The sequence below is a fragment of the Amphibalanus amphitrite genome, unplaced genomic scaffold, assembly GCF_019059575.1.
Source record: "Amphibalanus amphitrite isolate SeventyFive unplaced genomic scaffold, NRLGWU_Aamphi_draft 000539F_arrow, whole genome shotgun sequence".
NCBI classification, from domain to species: Eukaryota; Metazoa; Arthropoda; class Thecostraca; order Balanomorpha; family Balanidae; genus Amphibalanus; species Amphibalanus amphitrite.
The window spans coordinates 18,501-38,868 of record NW_024882033.1 but is presented as its reverse complement, the minus strand read 5'-3'; the positions used below and the strand labels follow the sequence as shown (position 1 = coordinate 38,868).

The 20,368-nt window shown below is 47.8% G+C and overlaps 1 protein-coding gene across 1 annotated transcript; it reads left to right on the top strand.

Annotated features, from left to right (window-relative positions):
* Nucleotides 1–1,215: 1,215 nt before the first annotated feature.
* Nucleotides 1,216–19,396, top strand: LOC122393529 (UDP-glucose 6-dehydrogenase-like; the record flags this gene model as incomplete). Its single annotated transcript, XM_043389685.1, has 7 exons — nucleotides 1,216–1,311; nucleotides 5,851–6,014; nucleotides 8,398–8,535; nucleotides 12,663–12,827; nucleotides 13,350–13,547; nucleotides 16,932–17,079; nucleotides 19,273–19,396. Coding segments are annotated over exons 2-7 (929 nt in total), but the record flags the coding sequence as incomplete, so codon positions are not given.
* Nucleotides 19,397–20,368: the final 972 nt, after the last annotated feature.

Below are 20,368 nucleotides of genomic sequence, written 5' to 3'. Positions count from 1 at the left end.
GAGGAACCAGTCATGACGCAGGTCTGGCCTAAGTGTTCGGGTGAAATATCGATTCGGAACTATGCTGGCCGCTCCGAGTGCACCGGCTCGGTGGTATGCTCGGAGGAGTGCTGCTCTGCCGCCTTTGTCTTTCGCTGGCACCGCAGTCTCAGTCTGTAGCTTACAGCCTGTGCCGGCGGCGCTGTCACACCTGGTGATGACTCAGTCGACCAGTCAGACTTCCGCGTGTCGGGGTCTCCGCTGCACTCCCCAGTCGCTCCCACTCCCCCTGGCACTGCCGCTTCCCCAGTCTCCCTCCCCCCGCTGCTCTCAGCCGGTTGAGGAACCGGTAGGCTCGCCACAGGCACTGGTCGTCAGGGCTGACTGACCAGTAATGCTAGGGGGTCCGTCATTTGACTTATTGTAATCGGCTAGAAATATTGAGACTTAAGTGCATGAGGTACATACGTTTTTAAATCATATGATAGGGAAGTCGTTTTTAGAGTTGAACCCTGAGGTCAATGGCAAGCATGTGTTGATGTCATGTAGAATGCAGTCACGATTACCTAGTACCTATTTAATGGACTTTTTTCTTGTGAGAGCAATGTAATTTATTCCAGCGTACCGGATTCGCCGACTTATATTTCGACCATTTATTTATAACGACTTTTATGGGGGGGGGGGGGGCTTGTGTTCTGTCATCAATGTATTCCTGCTCACGTGGCACTCATGTGGCCGACGTCATAAAATTCACAATCTACCGTTTTTATGAAAGATATCAGTCGTCGCACACGCACTCGTCGCTTAGCGGAAACTACCGCGATTGCGCTACGGGACCCGAACATGTTCTCAGAAATATCAAAATCACCTATGACGTCAGCACAGTGTGTGTGTGTGTGTGTGGGGGGGGGGTATTTGAGGAGGAGGGAGCGAACAAGGCGGTCGTCCGGCGCCGCCAGCTGCCTCCCGACCGGACGTCTTGTCTCCGCGGGCTCGCCGTCTCCGGCCGTCCGGAGGTCTGATACGGTCGGTTTATTGCCGACTGGTATCGGCGCCACATCCCGGGGCGGTGTCTGGTCTGCCCCGCGCTGTGACTGTCTCCTCGGCTCCCGGGCGGTTATTGCCCCGGCTATCGCCCGCCGGATTGCGCGGGGAGGGGCGGCGGGTTGGTCGGCCGGCCGCCCTGCCGCGTCCTTCCCTGAGGCCGTACCTGTCGGCGGCACCTCTGAGAACAGCGCCACCCGGCCGGGCCGGCAGCCTGCAGAGGCCGGCGCCGCGCAGATAGTGGCCGAACCGCCCCCGAGGAGGACCTCCCCGCAGCTCCCCGATCCGGTGAGGTGGGCTCGGGTCCGGACCGAGCGCGGGTTGCGGGTTGGGACCGGCACTGTGCTGGGAACGGGGCCGTGGTGTTTTCAAGGTGTTGCTGTTGCTGATATCCGGACATGGCTATTGCTTTTCTAAATTTGGTCCGGATTTTGATAGCATTCATCCGCGGGCTGTGGCCTAAGCTGAAAAAAATTATCTTGCTACGGGTTTCGTTGCTCGGTAAATCTGTGGGTCGTTGGTTCTTATTTTTGTTTTAACCTCGTGCAATGTTCCCATGGGAGATGTTTTAGTACGAGTATATTTTCTACAGATAGGTTCGCTTTGACTCTTCATATTTGCGGCTACGCAGCACCGATGACCTGAGGTCATGATACCTGATGTGGGGGACGATCTCTGCGACTCTTCATACCGTTCAAGCCCATTCGGTCTTCAATCTGTGTTACCATTTTTCTGGAACTTGAAATGAGAGATAAATTTATGTTGACTTTGGTTTCCGTTTGACGAGCCCCCTTCAGCTCTCCGCTATTTTTTACGTTTCCTCTGTCGCTGTCTTTTTCATCGCTACATGATCAGAACAACGTTTAAAAATCTGCATTCTTTGATGAATGCCAACCTTATAAACAACTAGTGGATCAAATGTTTCAAGCAGTAATTGCACCTACCTTGTTTATGCGATAAGTTTTATATTCTGTAATAAAACCTTATGTGCAAATGTTTTCCTTGCAGCTCCAACAAAACAAGATAACCCAGCTTGCACGGATTATAAAGTCAATCCCGAATGAGATAAACTGTAACTTGCACAAACGGCTCAGTGACTAGAGCTCAGGGGGCTCTGTCCTTGTGAACCCCTCCATTGAAAAGGTTGGGACTAAATTACAAAAGAGGTAACCGGTTTTCGTTTTGACCCTCCGATCCGGGTCCTTTTCATCCTCATTTTGGCAAACACGTTGCAATGGGTTCTAAACAAAAGTTTATTTGTTTATTTATTTGTTTATTTCACAACATCGCCAACAGGCAGTACCCATTGAGAGGCGAAGTCAAAAACATACGAATACATCGAAAGAAAGAATAGATAAGAGTCTACTAGCTTTGCATGCTACATGCCTACACAATAAAAGCATATAGTAAAAATAAATATGGTGAAAATACACCTGCTATAAAAATATACCTAATATAAATATGACTAATCAATAAAAGTATACACTAAGAACAAGACGCACTGTGATAAAAGTATACAGCATGAAGTATGATGGATAAAACACTATGTCAATGGCATCGCTCTCACATACTTCCTGACATGACCTTTGAACATACAAAGGCTCATGTCAAAAACATCGGCTTTAGGAACATCGCGCAGGAAGCTGTTCATCATCTCAGGAAGCCGGTTAAAAATTCCCGTCTTCACAGCGTTCACACGGGCATACGAAGTCTCAAAGAGCGAAAGTCGGCGTGTGGTGCGTCTGGGTACATGAAGTGAAAAACAGCTGAGGAGGTATGGCGTATCCACCTGACCGCGACAAACATTTCGTAAAAACATGATATCGTATTGCATGCGCCTGGCTTTCAAAGTGGGCATCTCAAAGACCTGCAGCAGGTGTTCATAGGACAGCGAGCTAAACACAATGTTGTTTGATTACGACGCCATCCACATAAGAAATTTGTGCTGTACTCGCTCCAGCCTCTCCACATGTGACTTTGCCGCGCCGCCCCAAATGACGCACCCGTACTCCAAGATGGACCGAATGTTCGCAAAGTACGTAGCCTGCAAGGTTTTCATGCAGAATTTTTTATTCGGGAGGCCAGTCTGAAAAGATCTAATCAAAACGCCGAGAGCTCTGTTTGCTTTTGAAACTATGTGGTTGATGTGGGCCGAGAATGTTAATTTTGAATCCAGCATTACGCCTAAATCACGTACTTCGGAAACGCGCTGCAAAACCGATCCATCAATAACGTACGAGTGCATCACGGGTGACGACCTCAAGCTCAGTGTGAAAGCGAAGCACTTTGACGGGTTGAGGTGCAGCTTCCAGTCTGCCGACCATCTGCTGAGATTATCAATGTCAGACTGGAGCTGCTCACAATCAGACATTGACCTAACCCGGTGATACAACTTAACGTCGTCCGCAAACATGATGCAATGAGATGAGTGCACAGCCATGGGCAAATCGTTGATAAAACAAAATTAAACAAAAACAAAATTAACAAAATTAGACACTCAGTTAAGCCGCTAACTAAATAACGAATCAAGATAAAAAACGTTTTTTTTTTTGCATTCGCTCTTTTTCGTCGTCAACTCTTCTGTGGGTTACCGAGCTGGGCGCTCCCGCTGACGGTGTGCACGCTACCGCCGGGCCCGGCTTTGGACGACACTGACCGGTCCAACGACTCGTGTCGCCGCGGCGGCTGATCCCCCGGCCATTGAACGCTGATTGGGGCCTCCATCGACTGACAGTGCCACATGCAGCGGCGCTCCCTGACAGCTGACCTGATCCCGTGTGGCGGCCATGACCAGTAAAACAAGGCGATAGGTCGGGCTGTGGCAGGCTCGGATACGGAAGGGAGAGCGTGGTTGAGAGGTGTGTGTTTCGGCTTTATCCGGATTCTGTTCTGGTATGGGCTGGTTCCACGAACCCTCACTGAGTGGTGTTTGCTGACTGATTCTGGACTGCTCACGAGTTGATTACTTGTAGGAATCTCTTAATTACTGGTTGTACTGTATGCTCCGGTCCCTGATTGCTTCGGGAAAGGGTTGATTGTAGTTGCCTCGTAGTGCCTAGGAGTGAAAGTTGATATGCGCGGAAAGGATAATAAATGATTTACTTCCCAGCAGTCTACATTCTCTGTCGAACTAGTTATTTTCAGGGGGCAACAGTCGGCATAATATTAATCACGGAAGAGGACTTTCATTACATGACACCAGAACTTCCTTGTATTCATGATAACTAACTACAGGGTGTCTCAAAAGTTCGCTTACAGGTACCAGCCATGCTTTTTTGTCAATAATTCTGAATCAACATGAAATTAACAGTCGAAATTTTGCATGGGCATTGGTAACAACCTTCCTCAAGCAGCTTCATTGTTTTCAAGCGCATTCGACCCTTCATGAGCTCACAAAAAGGGTTCACCTCTGACCATGGATCAGGCATGAAAATGGAGGTCGCATACTCGGGTCGGCTGAGAAACTCTCTGCTTCACGAGTAATGGGAATGGTTAGGTCGGAAATGACACATGGCAAAGTGTCGGCGAGGATGAGTACAACATGATGGTCATCTAATAAAAACGGTGGCTAAAATTTTTGAAGGACAAAACCATGCGAGACTAAGTGCGCTTTGAACGACCCTTGTACCGCAGCAGACTCGTGCTCCGGAAAGCAGCTGAAAATGCAGTCCTAACTATTGAAAACTGACTAGAAGCTCACAGACAGAGGTTACCCAGTTTCAAAAATTGCAGGTCATCATAAAATAAAGACAAAATATCATTTAAAATTGTTTATAATATCTATAACGCTAAATTTTGAGGGAAAATAATGCGAAAATCGTCAATGCCGAGGACAAGTGACCCTCCAAAAGTGTCAAGTAATGTAAAGTTTTATCTAACGAAGTTTCAAGAGGCAGATCTGGAGCAAATAGCTTTCTTTTACACACAAAATCCGGACAAAACCGCACGATGGACAGGTTTTGGCCGTTTACAAAGCAGAACCTCTCCTGAGGAAAACACTCCGGAACCCAGCGAAGGTCTTGGCATTGGGAATGACGAGCGTTCGGGATTTGCAACTTTTGCAAAATGTGTCTAAGAAACAGATGGCCGACACATTCTGCTACGATATGCTGCGAAAAATTTGCCCCTGGCACTTCCCATTTGTTCAGGAATGGGGCTGTTTTGAAAAGGAAAATGGTGCTTGGGAGGTCGGCGCCAGTCATTCATGAAGGAGTTAGCGCCAGAGAAGACCTACAAAATACTCACGGATGGTGTCGATGCAAGCTATCGGCTTTCAGGGAGAAGCGGATGTTGCCGGGGAGCTCGTCAAACCTAAATCCGACGCAGAAACTGCGGGGGATTCCCCTACAAGAGCTTGAAAGCTGGTAACCTTTTATCAGCCTCCGGCAGCTGACGGAGTGACGAAAATCGGTATGGGCAAATATTTTTGGAGATACAGCAAAGGGTTTGGTTTCCAACCTTCCGAATCAGTTGTCAAAGCATGCATATTTGTCTAGTGTACACACGGACACCAAAACCTTAGATTTTTGGCCGGTTCTTATATGCTTTATTGACATGGGAAATGTGTAAGCGAACTTTTGAGACACCCTGTATATCTCTCCTTCCCTTTGATCACATAATGCTAACCGCGCGTCTCTCCGTACATAGATGATACGTGGTGATGACGATAAAACACCATTCTGACCATTGCCTCTGCCTCCGCCCGCAACTATCACCATTCTGACTGGTGCATCTGGTCCCGTCCACATCTCACACCATTCTGACCATAACCTCCGCCCACAGCTATCACCATTCTGACCGTCGTCTCGTCTCTGTCTCTTCCCACAGCTGACGCCATGGTGACCCGCGTGGGGTGCATAGGGGCCGGCTACGTTGGCGGTCCGACGTGCGCCGTCATCGCCCTCAAATGTCCCGACATTCGCGTCACTGTATGTGACATGAACCCGACACGCATTGGCCAGTGGAACTCGGATAAACTGCCAGTCTTTGAGGTCAGTGGGAGAATGTGTGTGAAGCGAGTGTGATATTGTGTTTTAGGTTGAGGTATGTCCGTGTTTTACACGAGATTATGGTACTGTGTATGAATTGTGGGTGTGAGGCGAGTCTGATCTCGTGTTTGTGTTAATTCGTTTTAGGTGAGTGTGTTCCGTTTCTATGTCAGTGCGTGCCTGTGTTCGATGTGCGTGCGTGGCGCGTGCGTATCCATGGTCGCCGGCCGCGGCGATTGGAGCTGAGCTGCTGACGTCACGACGACCTCTGACGTCACACCGGTGTAGCGCAGTGGTATGGGTCTCCATAGTGACGTTTAGTTTAAGAGATTGGAGTCGGCGGGGCTTTCGAGCCTGTCACAAAGATAAGGCGCCGACTGGCGTATATACGGAAGATATTACTTTTCACGAGAATGAGAATGCGAGTGGTGTTATCTTGATGTTCTAGAAGTTACGTCATTATAGACGTCATAGGCTTACTCTATCAGAGAAGGCACCGATGCTGAAGAATATTGCAGAGTGTTTTGAGAATTATTCATATTACCTCTTTTTCTGATATTTTTTGTCATGCCTCTATGTAATAAGCTTGTGTGTGGCGCAGTTGTGGCGCAGTTATTCAGAACGCATACCCGGAGCGTCCAGTAGACCTATTACCTTTGGCAAGATGTGATGCGTTTTGGTCTCCCGGTATTACACAAGACCAATGTGTCTTTCTGTGTAAAAGCCTGTAATAAGTCAGGGTGTGTGTGTGTTTGTCAATATCAGTGAGTTCCGCCAGAGGCACTGTGTAATAAGGCCGCTTCATATGGAGAAACACAGCATCCAACATTCTGGATGGTAATCGCACTTACACAACTGGCTGAGAGGAAAAAACGAACACTCGTTAACGCGAATTTTTATCATCTATTGTTTTACACACAAAGCTGTGTGACATATGATCAGTAACTCATCACTTTTCGCAGTTTTCATAACTGTTCACTTCGTTTTTTTTTTTTTTTAATGCCCCGGAGTTGCCATTTTTGCATCTCGCTGACGACCAGAGGTATAGTGTTGGGCGGATATTGTTAATGCAGTGGCTCGCTTCTCGCTCTCGACTGCCACTTGAGCTACCAGTAATGTCCCACAGGTCACACTTTTAAAAAGGCAGCCACCTTTCCCTCGCCATTCGATACGTGCAATCCTCCTTAAGTGCAGTCCGTGGCCAGTCGTTTGCCATTTTCTTTGGGCATTTAAACAATTACATTTCATGCATATCCATCAATTGATTAATACGTCTCTCTCTCTACGGGTACATGCATTGAAGGAGAACTCACCTTACATTTCACATTCAAATAAAAAGAAAAAAGTTTGCTGTCATAATTTTCCACCTTACCCTGGTACCAAATGGCAATATCTTTACCTTTTACTGCGAACCAAGGCTCATGCGTAGGTTCCTCTATTCATTCTTTTGAGTTATTTCCTTTGCATTCAAGAAGCCAATACAATGGATACAGAACATATATTTCTTATTTAGATCTGGCGTACCAAAGGTAGCACTGAACCATATCCTATATTCGTAATGTCTTCTCTGTAGAATGGACAGAGCTTCCTTTGCGACTGTGCCAGGTAATCACTGGGTTATCGTAGCTGGGCGATTCAAGCAACAATCATAGGAGCGGTCGGCCATAATTCATAGTTACCCCCCCCCCCCCCCCCCTCCAAGGTGACCACATTGACCCGGGTAGGTCCACAGAGGGAGGGAATTGTCCGTTGGAACGGGCAGGGCAGCCAACCTGCTAATGATGTTTACGCGTAAATTCAGCAGCTGCATTATCCTGCTTTTAGACATCCTCCTGTTTTTTTTTTTGTGCTCGTCCGGCTTTGTGCACCTCTTTGCTGATCACTGATCATTGGTAGTCGTAAATAGCCATATCGCTACAAATTACATGTATGTAATATTACATGTACCTAAATTATATACTAGTGCGGTCTGACATTGTTTTTTAGTGGTGCTTTTTAGGCAGCGAAAGTATATTGCGCATTCTGCAGTGCTGTTTAGTGCACAGACACAGTCTGTGCGCTGTTTAGTGTCGACAATTGTTTTTGTACATTCTGAAGATGGCGCAAGCTGAAATGTATTAATGAATAAGTTTAATCATGAATTATCAACAACAAAAAAATTAAAGAATGAGCATAAGGTTATTTTTCCATACTATTTCACAGACACATGGTTCGTTTTGCTCTTTCATCCTCTGTTTACGTTGTCAATTCGACTAGACTTCTCGACACGAACGTGTTGTATTGATTTGGTGTCCTGTCTGACGTCAGCTGATGTAACGTGACGTGATCTGACATGACCTGACGTGACATCACACCAGCTTTATGTGACACCCCCGCCTGCCTACAGCCGGGTCTGGACGAGATCGTTCAGAAATGCCGCGGTGTCAACCTGTTCTTCACCACCGACGTCGTGGCCACCATCCAGGAGTCTGAGGTGCTCTTCATCTCGGTCAACACGCCCACCAAGACCTACGGACACGGAAAGGTGGGTACGCGACCGGCACTGCGCGCCCGACGCCGTCCGTCGCCTTATGCATTTGTGTGTGGGAAGGGGGCTTGGTTCTCTTATACCCTTGAGGGATATGTGAGTATGCTAGCTCCGTAGCTGGGATGACGCAAAATATATTTTTTAAGGCTGCCTGCACCTTAGCCTGAAGCAACAGCAGTGTACAATAAGCTGAAGTGGCGCTGTGTCTGTATCCATGAACAACTGACTATTATTACTGATTCCGATTCATGCCTGGTTTATTGATGTATTTGACGGGAAGCGGTGTTCACTGTACTTAGGGCATCGGTCGTTATCATGATGGTGGCCGTTCGGCGTGATCTGTGGCTCTCCGTAATTTCTAGTCATCTTTGTCGTCAGCGATAGAGCCTGCTATCATAAAGTCTGGTCCGTTTTCAAAGTAGCCAGGGACCATTACCTGAGTGGTAAAGCCTTGCGTTATTGAACTCGTTATTGTAGGGAAGGCGGGTCATCGCTCAAAGCAAAGGCCATTAGTTGCAGCTCAGCTCTTTTGTTAGCTGAATTGTGCCTTATTTAGTGTGGCTTTGCCTTTTTATAGTAATGAAATTTAAAATCACTATGCGGATACTGTACGTTATTGCGGGAAGTCTGAGCCGTCTTTATATTTCATAGGTAGCCAGCCGCCTTATGGTCGGGGGACAATTGCGGAATTAATCAGTTGTAAAAGGTTCAAGATCTAAATACTGATACCTCTGTTGGATATCGGGGACATAAATATCGAGGGCATGCCGCATAGTTATTACAAAAGTTAATCTTTCGTTTTACTGTAATGTAGCTATAATCAGCATTCAGCGCACTACTTTCTGTAGCTAATATTAAATCCCATAATGGAAAAAATTGTGTGCGTAAAAATGACTATATGTGCAGTTCACCAGGATAAATTCTTATGATTTGCTAGCAATAACATTTTCCAGCAAATCTCGGCCGAGGCATTGTGTATAAGGAGGTAGGTATGGCAGCGCCCAGAGTGTGATCGATAAGCTGAACTTCGCTACACTGCGCATTTTATTAACCAACCACTCTGCGCATCTTAAAAACCAACACTCTAACCAACCACTTGAAAAATGTGTGCCGGACACTTTACATCAAGGCAGTGGATCGTATGCCGCAAATTGATCGTATGCCGCAAATTGATGCAAGCATACCACCGCGCCAACAACCGGTCACATTGCTCCGCGCCATGCTATTGTTCTGATACGGCTGCAGCCGTTTAGACACCAGGTGAATCCTGCATAATATTTGGCTGCGATCGGGCGCGTCCCTCGACCCCTCCCGACCGAGGCTGGTCAAGGTGCCTTTGTGGCATCACGGGCCGCGGACTCGCCACCTGCGGTCCCACGCCGGACTGCCCCCGGGGGCCGCAGATGCTGATTGCTGACCAACCGCGTGGAACGGTTACCAGTTGCTTGTACACGTGTGGTCGTGTGTGCAGCTAGGGTAAGAAAGTTTGAGAGCTAGAGGGAGCGTGTTGCACCTAGCTAAGCGGACTGCAGAAAAGGTCCGTGCTGGGTTGATTTGGGCAGATTCGAGATTTGGCTGAAGTTACATGCTCAGCCTTTTTTTTGAAAACAAATATCATCCTCGTTTCTTATTACTCTCATTGAACTGAGTGATCGGAATTCGCACTTTGCGAGGTACGATATTTTTTTTTTTTTTTGAACCGCAGTGGTACGCTGAAGGACTGATTGCCTTGGAGTTCAAAGTATAGTTATCGCTCAAATAAATGTTGAGTTGTGGTGACATCCGTTTTTTCTCAGCTAACTCACATCATATACTGTTTGCTTTCTGTTTACACCCATTACCTCGACCAGCAAAGCGTTACAGTTTCAATGCGACCGTCTCGAGTGGTTCTGGAAAAGCTTCTGAATGCCTGAGACACATACAAACACGTCTTGTTTGCTTCAGGCAGGGCTGTCAAGCACAGGATGCGACAGTCGCGAATATCCAATAAAAGTTGCAGAGCTGGGGAAATCAAGGGAGGCTCAGTTTCAGAACAGCCTGTACAGTAGGCAGTGATCACCTTGACCCATTTCTCCTTCAGAAAGGGGAATCATGTGGCGCACCAGGCCGCTGCTCACTGACGTTGCCTGTGTTCAGACCGGCTCCATTCTCAGTCGGCTATTGTTCACATAAAGTACCAAGTGTTGATGACGTGTTGGCGGCGCCAGGCCGCCCCGTCATGCATATGAACGACGCCTGCCATATGCAGTCGCAGAGCAGTATAGCAGCTCTGAATCTCAGTGGGCACTCGCCAACGGTCGCGGCCATGGTCCTCTGTTTGAAATTTAGATGCAAACCTGGAGCGAGAGTGCCCGATCGTAGAATATATTCATTGGTATTAGCGTGCACGTTGACCTGTTCGAGTACAGGGTGTTTCATAAAAAATGTCCTGATTTGTTTTGCTTATAACGAAAAATCTAATAGTCACATATCCATTCACAATGGTTCAAACGATTCCACAAGGAATGGAGATTTATTACATACATATCACGAACATGAATCATGCGTTCAGCGCCGCTCACAGCACGTTCTCGAGATGTCCTCCTTTTCGGAGCAGACATACGTCGGCCCGTTTCGCCACGTGCCCGATAACTCGGGCGCATGTGGCGGGCGTGATCACACGCACCTGGCGTCTGATCGCCCGCTTGAGCTCTCCGAGACTCCCCGGGCTCCCGCTGTACACTCTGGACTTAAGAAAACCCCACAGGTTAAAGTCGAGGGGTGTCAGGTCAGGGGAGTGAGGGGGCCAGGGAGTGTCCGTTCCGCGGCTGATGATCCTCTCTCCGAGACGCTCCTGGAGCCACTGGAGGGCCATCTTCGAGGTGTGCGGGGTGGCCCCGTCCTGTTGGAACCAGATATCGTCACCACCTGAAGTCGAGCCTTCTTGCACTGTGGCCCAGAAGCGTTCCAGGATGCGGACATAGCGTTCCTTGTTCACCGTTTGAGTGCACCCGTTGCCGTCTTCGAAGAAGAATGGCCCGATTATTCCGGTGGAGCTCATTGCGCACCACACAGTCACTCTCGGGCTGTGCAGTGGGACTTCCAGCAACGTTTCGGGTGGTGCCGAGGCCCATATACGGAAGTTCTGGGTGTTCACCTGTCCAGTAAGGTGGAAGTGGGCCTCATCGCTAAACCAGACCCCATCCAAGAAGCCAGGATTAGCGGCAGTCTGGTCCTTGAGCCACTTTACGAAGGCCACTCTCTGATGTTTGTCGTTCTCCGACAGCTTGTGATGCACTGTCACTTTATATGGGAACAGTTCGAGGTCCTTTCTCATTATTCTCCGCACCGTTGAGTGGCTTGTGCCAACTTCTTGGGCGATTTTCCTGATGGACTTCTTGGGGTCCCCATTGACTACGGACTTCACCTTGGCGATGTTTTCGGGGGTCCTTTGTGTCGTTGGCCGTCCACTTTTCCCTTTGTAGCAATTGAGGATAGACCCATCTCTTAGAAACTTTTCTTGCAAACGCAGGATTGTTTTCGGGCACGGTGTGAATCGGGTTTTGAAGTGAGCCCTAAACTGTCGCTGTGTTAGAATGATAGAACGTGACGACCAGTAAAACTGAACCAGTTTTGTTTTTTCTTCCTTGCTCAGATGCTTCATGGTGAGAAGTGAGCTAAGGTGCGTGAGGAAAATTTCCCGTGCACGTGCTTTCGATTGCATTGAAAAAAAACACTTGATTGCAATTAATAGGGCACCCCAAAATGCAATCAAAACCAGGACATTTTTTATGAAACACCCTGTACGAATTGGTTCTAGATGACTTTTAGCATATATTCTCGCTTCTCAGTCGTTTCGATATGTGGGACACATTATCCACCACGATTATAGCTCACGACCGAGCAGAACCATGCTCAACTCGAAAAAAAAAAACATTTCCGTCGTTTGTAAGTCAAACATCACTAAAAGGTAACCGATACACTCGTGACAAATTGTAATGAACCTTTAACCTAATGCGATGAATAATATCCAATGATCCGTGATAGACAACTCGTGATCTGTAATCCATGACATGCGACCCTGTGACCCTCGCCTGATCAGCCTTGATCGATGACCCGTTGACCTGTGACCTTTTTGCCGCCAGGGTCGGGCAGCTAACCTCAAATACGTCGAGTCTGTGGCTCGGGAGATCGCCAAGGTTGCCCGCGGCAACAAGATCGTCGTGGAGAAGAGCACCGTGCCCGTCAAGTCGGCTCAGAGCATCGCCGACATTCTGAAGGCCAACCGGAACAGTCAGAACAAGTTCCAGGTCAGTGACCACCTATGATCTGGGGTGGAATTTGTCATAGTAGGAGCAATAAAGTCTCAGAATGTTATTAAAAGCCTTATGCGTTATTTTTTTTTTTTAGATTTCTTGGCCCTATGGGACAGTCATGAACGATACGATGCTAACATTGCTACCTATGAAGCGCGATCATATTATTTGTTACCCTGTTCAGTGCGGGAAATTTATTGGATATTGACCACGCTCCTCTAGTCCCAATAAATGGTTATTAAGGACACGGATGTCTCCGCTGGACAAAAAAAAAAAACGCAGTAATTTATTGGAACAGGCCAGCTTTCAAATTGCTCATGTGGGTCCCAACTCTGGACGCATAATGATCTTTCTGTCAATGCGCCCTTAGCCCCAGCAATCGGTTTTAATTATTTAATCATTTATCTAAATCTTAGCTTTGGTATAATGTTACCTTTTGCTTTTATCTGTTACCCAGAGTTGTGCACTCTCGCGCTTCTGTTGTGTGCCTCTCTCACGTGCTGGCCCGTCCGTCAGGTGCTGTCCAACCCGGAGTTCCTAGCCGAGGGTACCGCCATTGAGGACCTGCTGAACCCGGATCGGATCCTGATCGGCGGCGAAGACTCCCCCGACGGCTGGAAGGCCATCGAGACGCTGTCATCTGTGTATAAACGCTGGATTCCGGCCGACCGCATCATTACTATGAACACCTGGTCATCGGAACTCTCCAAACTGGTCAGTAGAACAGACAAAACTGAAAGCATGAGCAATACAGTCGGTAGACCAGAGGCAGACACTACAGTAATATAGTCAGTAAAACAGACATTACACCCGACCGCATTATCATCATGAACACCTGGTTATCGGAGCTCTCCAAACTGGTCAGTAGAGCTCTACATACTGGTCAGAGCTTTAATAGCTCGTGAGTGGAGTTATCCAAGCTTTCAAGTCTCTCTCCCCTCTCTTTCTCTCTCCCTCTTGAAGTTTGGGTTCACGAGTGACTTATATTTATCGCAGAGGTCTTAAAAGCACAGTATATGCCAATGCTCATATGAAGTATGCATTATATTATACCAGATAGAGACAGACAACTGACAAAATAACGACAAATAACAGCACTATGCCGCGGCACTTCTGATATCCAAGCTACCTACATCGCCATTTTCCACCAGTGTGCCGGTCAATACTCGCCCATTATCAGCGGCTCGACCTGAATGTCCCACCGACCACCGTGTCGCGACCGTTTTGGATGAGCAGTGTCGTCGTTTTAACACCTTGTCGCACATGCGAGCTGAGTACCTCTATCGTGCGAGCCTCCTCTCTCGTGGTGGACCGGGTTCGGGGAGCCGGGAATGTAGGGGAGCTCTTCCTCTGTCATATAGTATCCCGCTCGGCATCGATGCGTCGCTGAGGTAGCTCTTCGCTAGAGCAGTCCGGTTGGTGTGCATAGCAGTCGTAACTCGCCGGGCCGCCGGGGACGGCTGATGTACGAGGCTCTATCGAACCCATGCGAGGCTCGGTCGGACGGGGACCGGGTTACGTATGGGGTTGTAACGCGGGTGGGCGCCGCCCGGCCGGCCAGCTCCGATAAAACGACATCAGTGCCCATCCCCTTAGGCATAAACTAAGACGTGCGACTGGAAAGAATTGATTTCTGTTTCAGGAATCCAGGTATATCCGCGAATATCGGCGTAGAGTGGGAGGTATGAGAAAATGATTGTTCATGACATTCCGAAATTCGCAATATCTTCTGTTGCGTTTTTTTGTTATTGCTATATAAGTTTGTAATTGTTATTGCGAATATGTTCTGTTATTGCTGCGCGTTTCTGAGAAGGCAGCGGTTCATTTAGGTGTCTCCGGGAGCGCTGCCTCGCCTGACCGGGAGCGATGGTCTCTCATGCAGGCTGGGAGATCAATACACTGTTCGCGGTTTGGAACTGGGTGGAGACCAGTCGGACTGACACGGGCAATATAAAAATCACGATGAAAGGCCGTGGGACGATTGGTCTGACATCCGGTAATGCCGCAGTCGCCACGATAGGGGGTTGGTCGGGTTCTTGATAACACTGTTATAGCAGTAGGATGGTGTTTTCTAACTAAACCTATCACATAAATTTTAACTGAAATAGCGGTGGTGTGATAGCATGTTATAAAGACAGAAATTAATCGCTTCTCAAGTAATCGTTGACTCCAGTCAAATTTAGACAAACTTGTTAATGTTAATTGGTTGGTTCGAAGGCACAGTTTTTTTCGATGACTTGCTCCTGATATCGGTACGTAAATATCTCCTTTTTAGTCACAACCAGGTACATTGTAAGTAGAATATTTTAAAGTAGAAGCAGATAGTTTTAAAGCTTTTAACCTCACCAAAATCTTTCGAAACCGACTCACCGACAGGGATTGGTGCATTACTTTTTACCAGTGGCGTACTCCTTGGAATATCTAATAGAAATGATAGCACTTTGCTAGTTGGACTTCCGAATATACCTACTCAACTCTAAGTTCGATCTTATGTAAGTTCTTCTGAAGGTGTTGAAATCGACAGAAGAGAATCATCAGAATCTATTCATCATCGTCAGATTGTTTTCTGCGAAGAAGGGTTATGGTCTGCTGCCGTTAGGTATACCAGTGCAGTCAGGAATCCTCATCGACAGGCAGACACGTATGTTAAACATATGTTAGAAGTTGCTTTACACGACTCCAGGTTATAAGCCTACCAACAAACTTTGTTGCAAACAAGGCGCCAAACCTTCGGGATTCTCCAAGAGTTTGGTACTTATACCGCCCGCCAACAAGCGAATCGACGAAAAGAACAAATCTAATGGTTAGACTCATCTGAAGAATCAGGGGGGGGGGGGGGGCAGCGCGCCGTTCGGGGAGGCGCGCTTCAGTGACGCTCCCTCGGCACTGCGCACTTCTTCGCTCGGGGGCTGTGCTCCTTCTGTTACACAATGACGAGCTATTTGTATGACAGCCCGGTGTGGGTTACACTCGCCTTACAGGTAATTCGTAATGAGCCCGGAACTGGACTTTGGGAACTCTTCGAGTGCCGCCGCTTTTTTGAACGGCTCGCTAGTTATGCAATGGTACTCGGATGCATGCAGATGCATTCACAAATAACCTAGCTAAATAACATACTAATTGGACGGAGTGCGCACAATGGTATATGGAGCGGAGTCACGCTGTCCGTTTTCTTTGTAAGTAACAAGATTGCTTTTGTCGGGGTCGTGCTTGGTTGAAAGTCAAGAATGTAGAGTGGAGTGTTCTTTTCAGGTCTTTACTCGCCAGGATGTAGCAAGCTGCACTCATCAGCCTCCCGGATAGCGTGCTGTTATGTTTAACGTGACGTGTTCATCGCAGTGCGAACCGGTACACAGGCCTGCGCACGCTTATTGCACAGGGGATACCATAAATGGTATTTTTGTTTTTTTTTAACATGTCATGTAGCATGTTGTTTATATGCTCAAAACAGTTTTCAATTCGTTGGAACTTGAAATTCACACTCATATTTTTAGATCAAAGAGGAACTGTTGTAATAACCAATGGCGTGTTTTATTCCCGACGCCAAGAGTTTCCTGTCGTTGAAATATCAGCTGTGTGGGTATTTTTCGAGACGAATAATAGGGCTGAGTCAGAGAGTCAGTTTGTAATGTTTCCGTTATTTTAAAGAGTTAAGCGTTGTGAGGAAAATCATCATTATGATTATATTATAAGCATATTTAGTGACCGAATCCTCAATAAAATCTGAATAATTGACAAAATAACAAAATTCGGGTATATGTATTTGATTGATCACAGATCTTCGTCAACCCTTAACGAAGATCTGTGATCGAATATACCCGAATTTTGTTATTTTGTCAATTATTCAGATTTTTTTGAGGATTCAGTCACTAAATATGCTTATGTTTCCGTTATGAGTTATGACAGCAATCAACAATATGCCATTATTACATACAATATATTGCTCAAGATTACTGAGCCATTAGCGTGTACTCGTATTAACAACATCAGTGCTGGACGATCCCTAAATATTACCTCCAACCCACGCGTGTTTTTTTTTTTTATACCATCACGCTCCAGCCTCGTGACCATGTACCAATTTCCCGTGAATCTCCACAGGTGGCTAACGCGTTTCTGGCGCAGCGCATCTCGGCCATTAACGCCGTCTCGGCGGTGTGCGAGGCGACGGGCGCTGACGTCGGTCAGGTCGCGCTGGCTGTCGGAAAGGACAGCCGCATCGGACCCCGCTTTCTGCAGGCCTCAGTTGGTGGGTAGCCAGTACTCAGTAGTGGTTAGTAGCTGTGAGGGTGTTGACGTCAATTGGAGGCTAAACTGTGTATTGGTATCAGAAATGTACCGAATATGTGCGCCTGTGAAAGGTTTGTCGCCAGGGGTTATCGAGGCGTGATCAGTAAAGCCGACAAAAGCTGCACCTCATCGGATGGCACCCGTTCGGCTTTACCCCGCCGTTATGCATGGCTAGCTCCGGTTATAGAGCCAGACCAATGCATTCACATCAGCTTACTTGGCGGGAAAATCCGATTACATTTTACATATGCAACAACGATCGATGTGGGGTCTATGACCTGACCAGGGATCATAAACTGAAAAATGCAATCTACTTTTTATCGAGTCACGCCAAAGAAATATCGCAGCGTGTTTATGAAGATTATTCCCACAAATATCACATATCCTCTTTCTTTCAATCTTACTTTCCAGATCTCACCCGATCCGTCCTCATCTTCTATCGACCAAGCTCTCTCTCTCTCTCTCTCTCTCTCTCTCTCTCTCTCTCTCTCTCTCTCTCTCTCTCTCTCTCTCTCTCTCTCTCTCTCTCTCTCTCTCTCTCTCTCTCTCTCTCTCTCTCTCTCTCTCCCTTCCTCTTTTACCCCTCCCCTTCTCTCTCCCTCTTTCTCTTCCCTCTTTTCCCATCCCGGGACTTTTCCCGATCTCTTTTTCTCACCTCCTCCTCCCTCCCTCACACCGCCATGCGCGGTCCGGGCCGGTGCCGGGGTGCTGTGCACCGTCCGGCGCTGACCCCAATGCCCCTCTTAGTTTGGCTGACCTCAGCACGTATCGCTGACCGTGCCCGCCTCAGCTGGTCAGTCAGCGCCCTGCTGAGCTGACTCAGCACCGTCCTGCTGAGCTGACGAAGCTCGGGCAGGGTTTGGCGCGGGCTTCGTAGAGTGGGTTGGAACTGGACAAAATAGCCAGGGTAGTATGCTGATTTAGTGGAGTTGGGTCAATATGATGATACATATAGTGGAGTTGAGTGTACAGAGCTTGCAAGGACTTTGTGAGAAGAAAGAGTGAAAGTCGGTATACAAAAGCGTAAGCTGTGTGATGGTTAACTATGATTAATATGTTTTGCCGGATTTTACATCGGGCTTGTAAAAGGCGATCTTTTTTTTCTCATCAACTTGTACGCGGCGCTGATCACGCGACGGATTCTGAAGGCTCTCTCATCTTCAACGACTGTGTACATACGCGAACGGAAGTGATTGATCTCTCTCCACGAATGTCGAGGGAAGAGGGAGTCTGGCTTCCCGGAAATGTTTCCTATGAATGTTAGTCTGTCTTCGCCTGCCGTTTGAACCTCACTTCTTGTCCGGGTCTGGGGTCTGAACTGGGCAGGTCAAATGCTTCAGAGGCTGGCCAATTTCCCTAGTCAGTGGCAGGACGTTTCTTAGAGGGCAGCGTTTATAATTATCGAGTGAGCGTTTGTTATCGAGTGCGCTCGAGTGGGAAAGTTATAGCGACTGACGCCAAGTTCTATGCTTAGTGCTGATTGTGGGGGCTGCTGCTGACATATGCAGACTTTCCCTGTGCTTGCAGTTGTCTTTGATCTTGTCTCTGCTTGGACTGTGCCGGGTGGAAATGCGACGGGGCGTTGACCTTTCGCAAATATATAAATGCTGCCGGTGTATAGCTCGTTTTTAACTTCGACCCTCACTGTAAACATCTTTTTTATCAAAGCACGAGATTTGCTAGCTGAATTACTTAGAAAACTGTTAAGCGCACATTGTACTGGAGATATGAATAATATTTTCCAAATAAGTTGTTGATATACCATTCTGTTAAACGCCGTGCGATTTATTGATTAGTTCAATTATAATTTCTGACAAGTCGTCTTTCCCTGTGGGGCTGTATATATAGGTAAATACGAGCTAGGAGTCTGGGAAGTAAGAGCCAGGAAGAAATGATTTTGAATAAAATTAACCGTCTGTGATATCAATGTGCGCCAGTCAGTTTTCTGAGTAATTCAATTCTCGTGCTGTGTCCAAAGCGTTCAAAGAGACGATTGGAGTGAGGGTCGAACTTAAAAAAACGAACTATAGGTGAAATATTTTCGCATACGGTGCTAAGTGCTAAAATAATCGCTAATGGTAGATAATTGTTGTTTAATGAACGATGGAACTTATTAAGCTACTAAGCGTGTTTTTGTTTCGTTTGTTCACAGGCTTCGGCGGTAGCTGTTTCCAGAAGGATATATTGAATCTGGTCTACATATGTGAGAGCCTCAACCTGCCGGAAGTGGCGGAATTCTGGCTGAACGTAAGCACCTTCCAGGACACTGATACAATGTCGACGAATAATGACTGCATATACCCGGGCAGCGCTTGTCGAACAGCACTGCGGATCCGAAGGTTGGGACTTTAATTGTGAAAAACCGCCCGCCCGCCGCAAAACCGCAAAACGCGCAAAACGCACGACCAAAACGTCAACGCAAACTCCGCAAAAAAAAAACAATCGCCCGCCCGCCGAAAACCGCAGAAAAAAACGCAAAACAACGCCGCCAAAAACCGCCCGTCCGCCGCAAAACGCAAACACCGCAACAACGCAAACACCGCCGCCGCAAAAACAAACCGCATCGCCCGCCGCCAACGGCGAAACGCCGCAAAAAACGGCCGCCCGCCGCAAACCACAAGATCGCCGCAAAAAACGGCCGCCCACCGCAAACTGCAAAACGCCACAAAAAACGGCCGCCCGCCGCAAATCGCAAAACGCCGCAAAAAACGGCCACCCGCCGCAAATCGCAAAACGCCGCAAAAAACGGCCGCCCGCCGCCAACCGCCGCTAAAACGGCCGCCCGCCGCCAAATGCAAACACCGCAAAAACACCCGCATAGCCCGCCCGCCCGCCGCCAAACACAAAAACCGCAAAAAACGCAAACACCGCCGCAAAAAAACGCCCGCAACGCACGCACGCCCGCCGCCAACCGCAAAACGCCGCAAAAAAACGGCCGCCCGCCGGCAAACGCAAACACCACAAAAAACGCAAAATCGGCCGCCCGCCGCCAAACGCAAACACCGAAAAAACGCAAACACCGCCGCAAAACGCACGCCGTCCGTTAAACGTAAACACTGACGCATTAAGACAAATATGGCGCCTTGCGGCAAGTGTGGTGCATTCATATCTGCCGTTTAGCAATCCCTCAACCAAAGAGCATCCTAATCGTCCCATGTTCGATAAAGCTGCGCACATTCTGTGATTTGCGGCAAAAATGACGCTTTGAGACAAACGTGGCGCACTGCAACAAACATTGCGCATTCGTT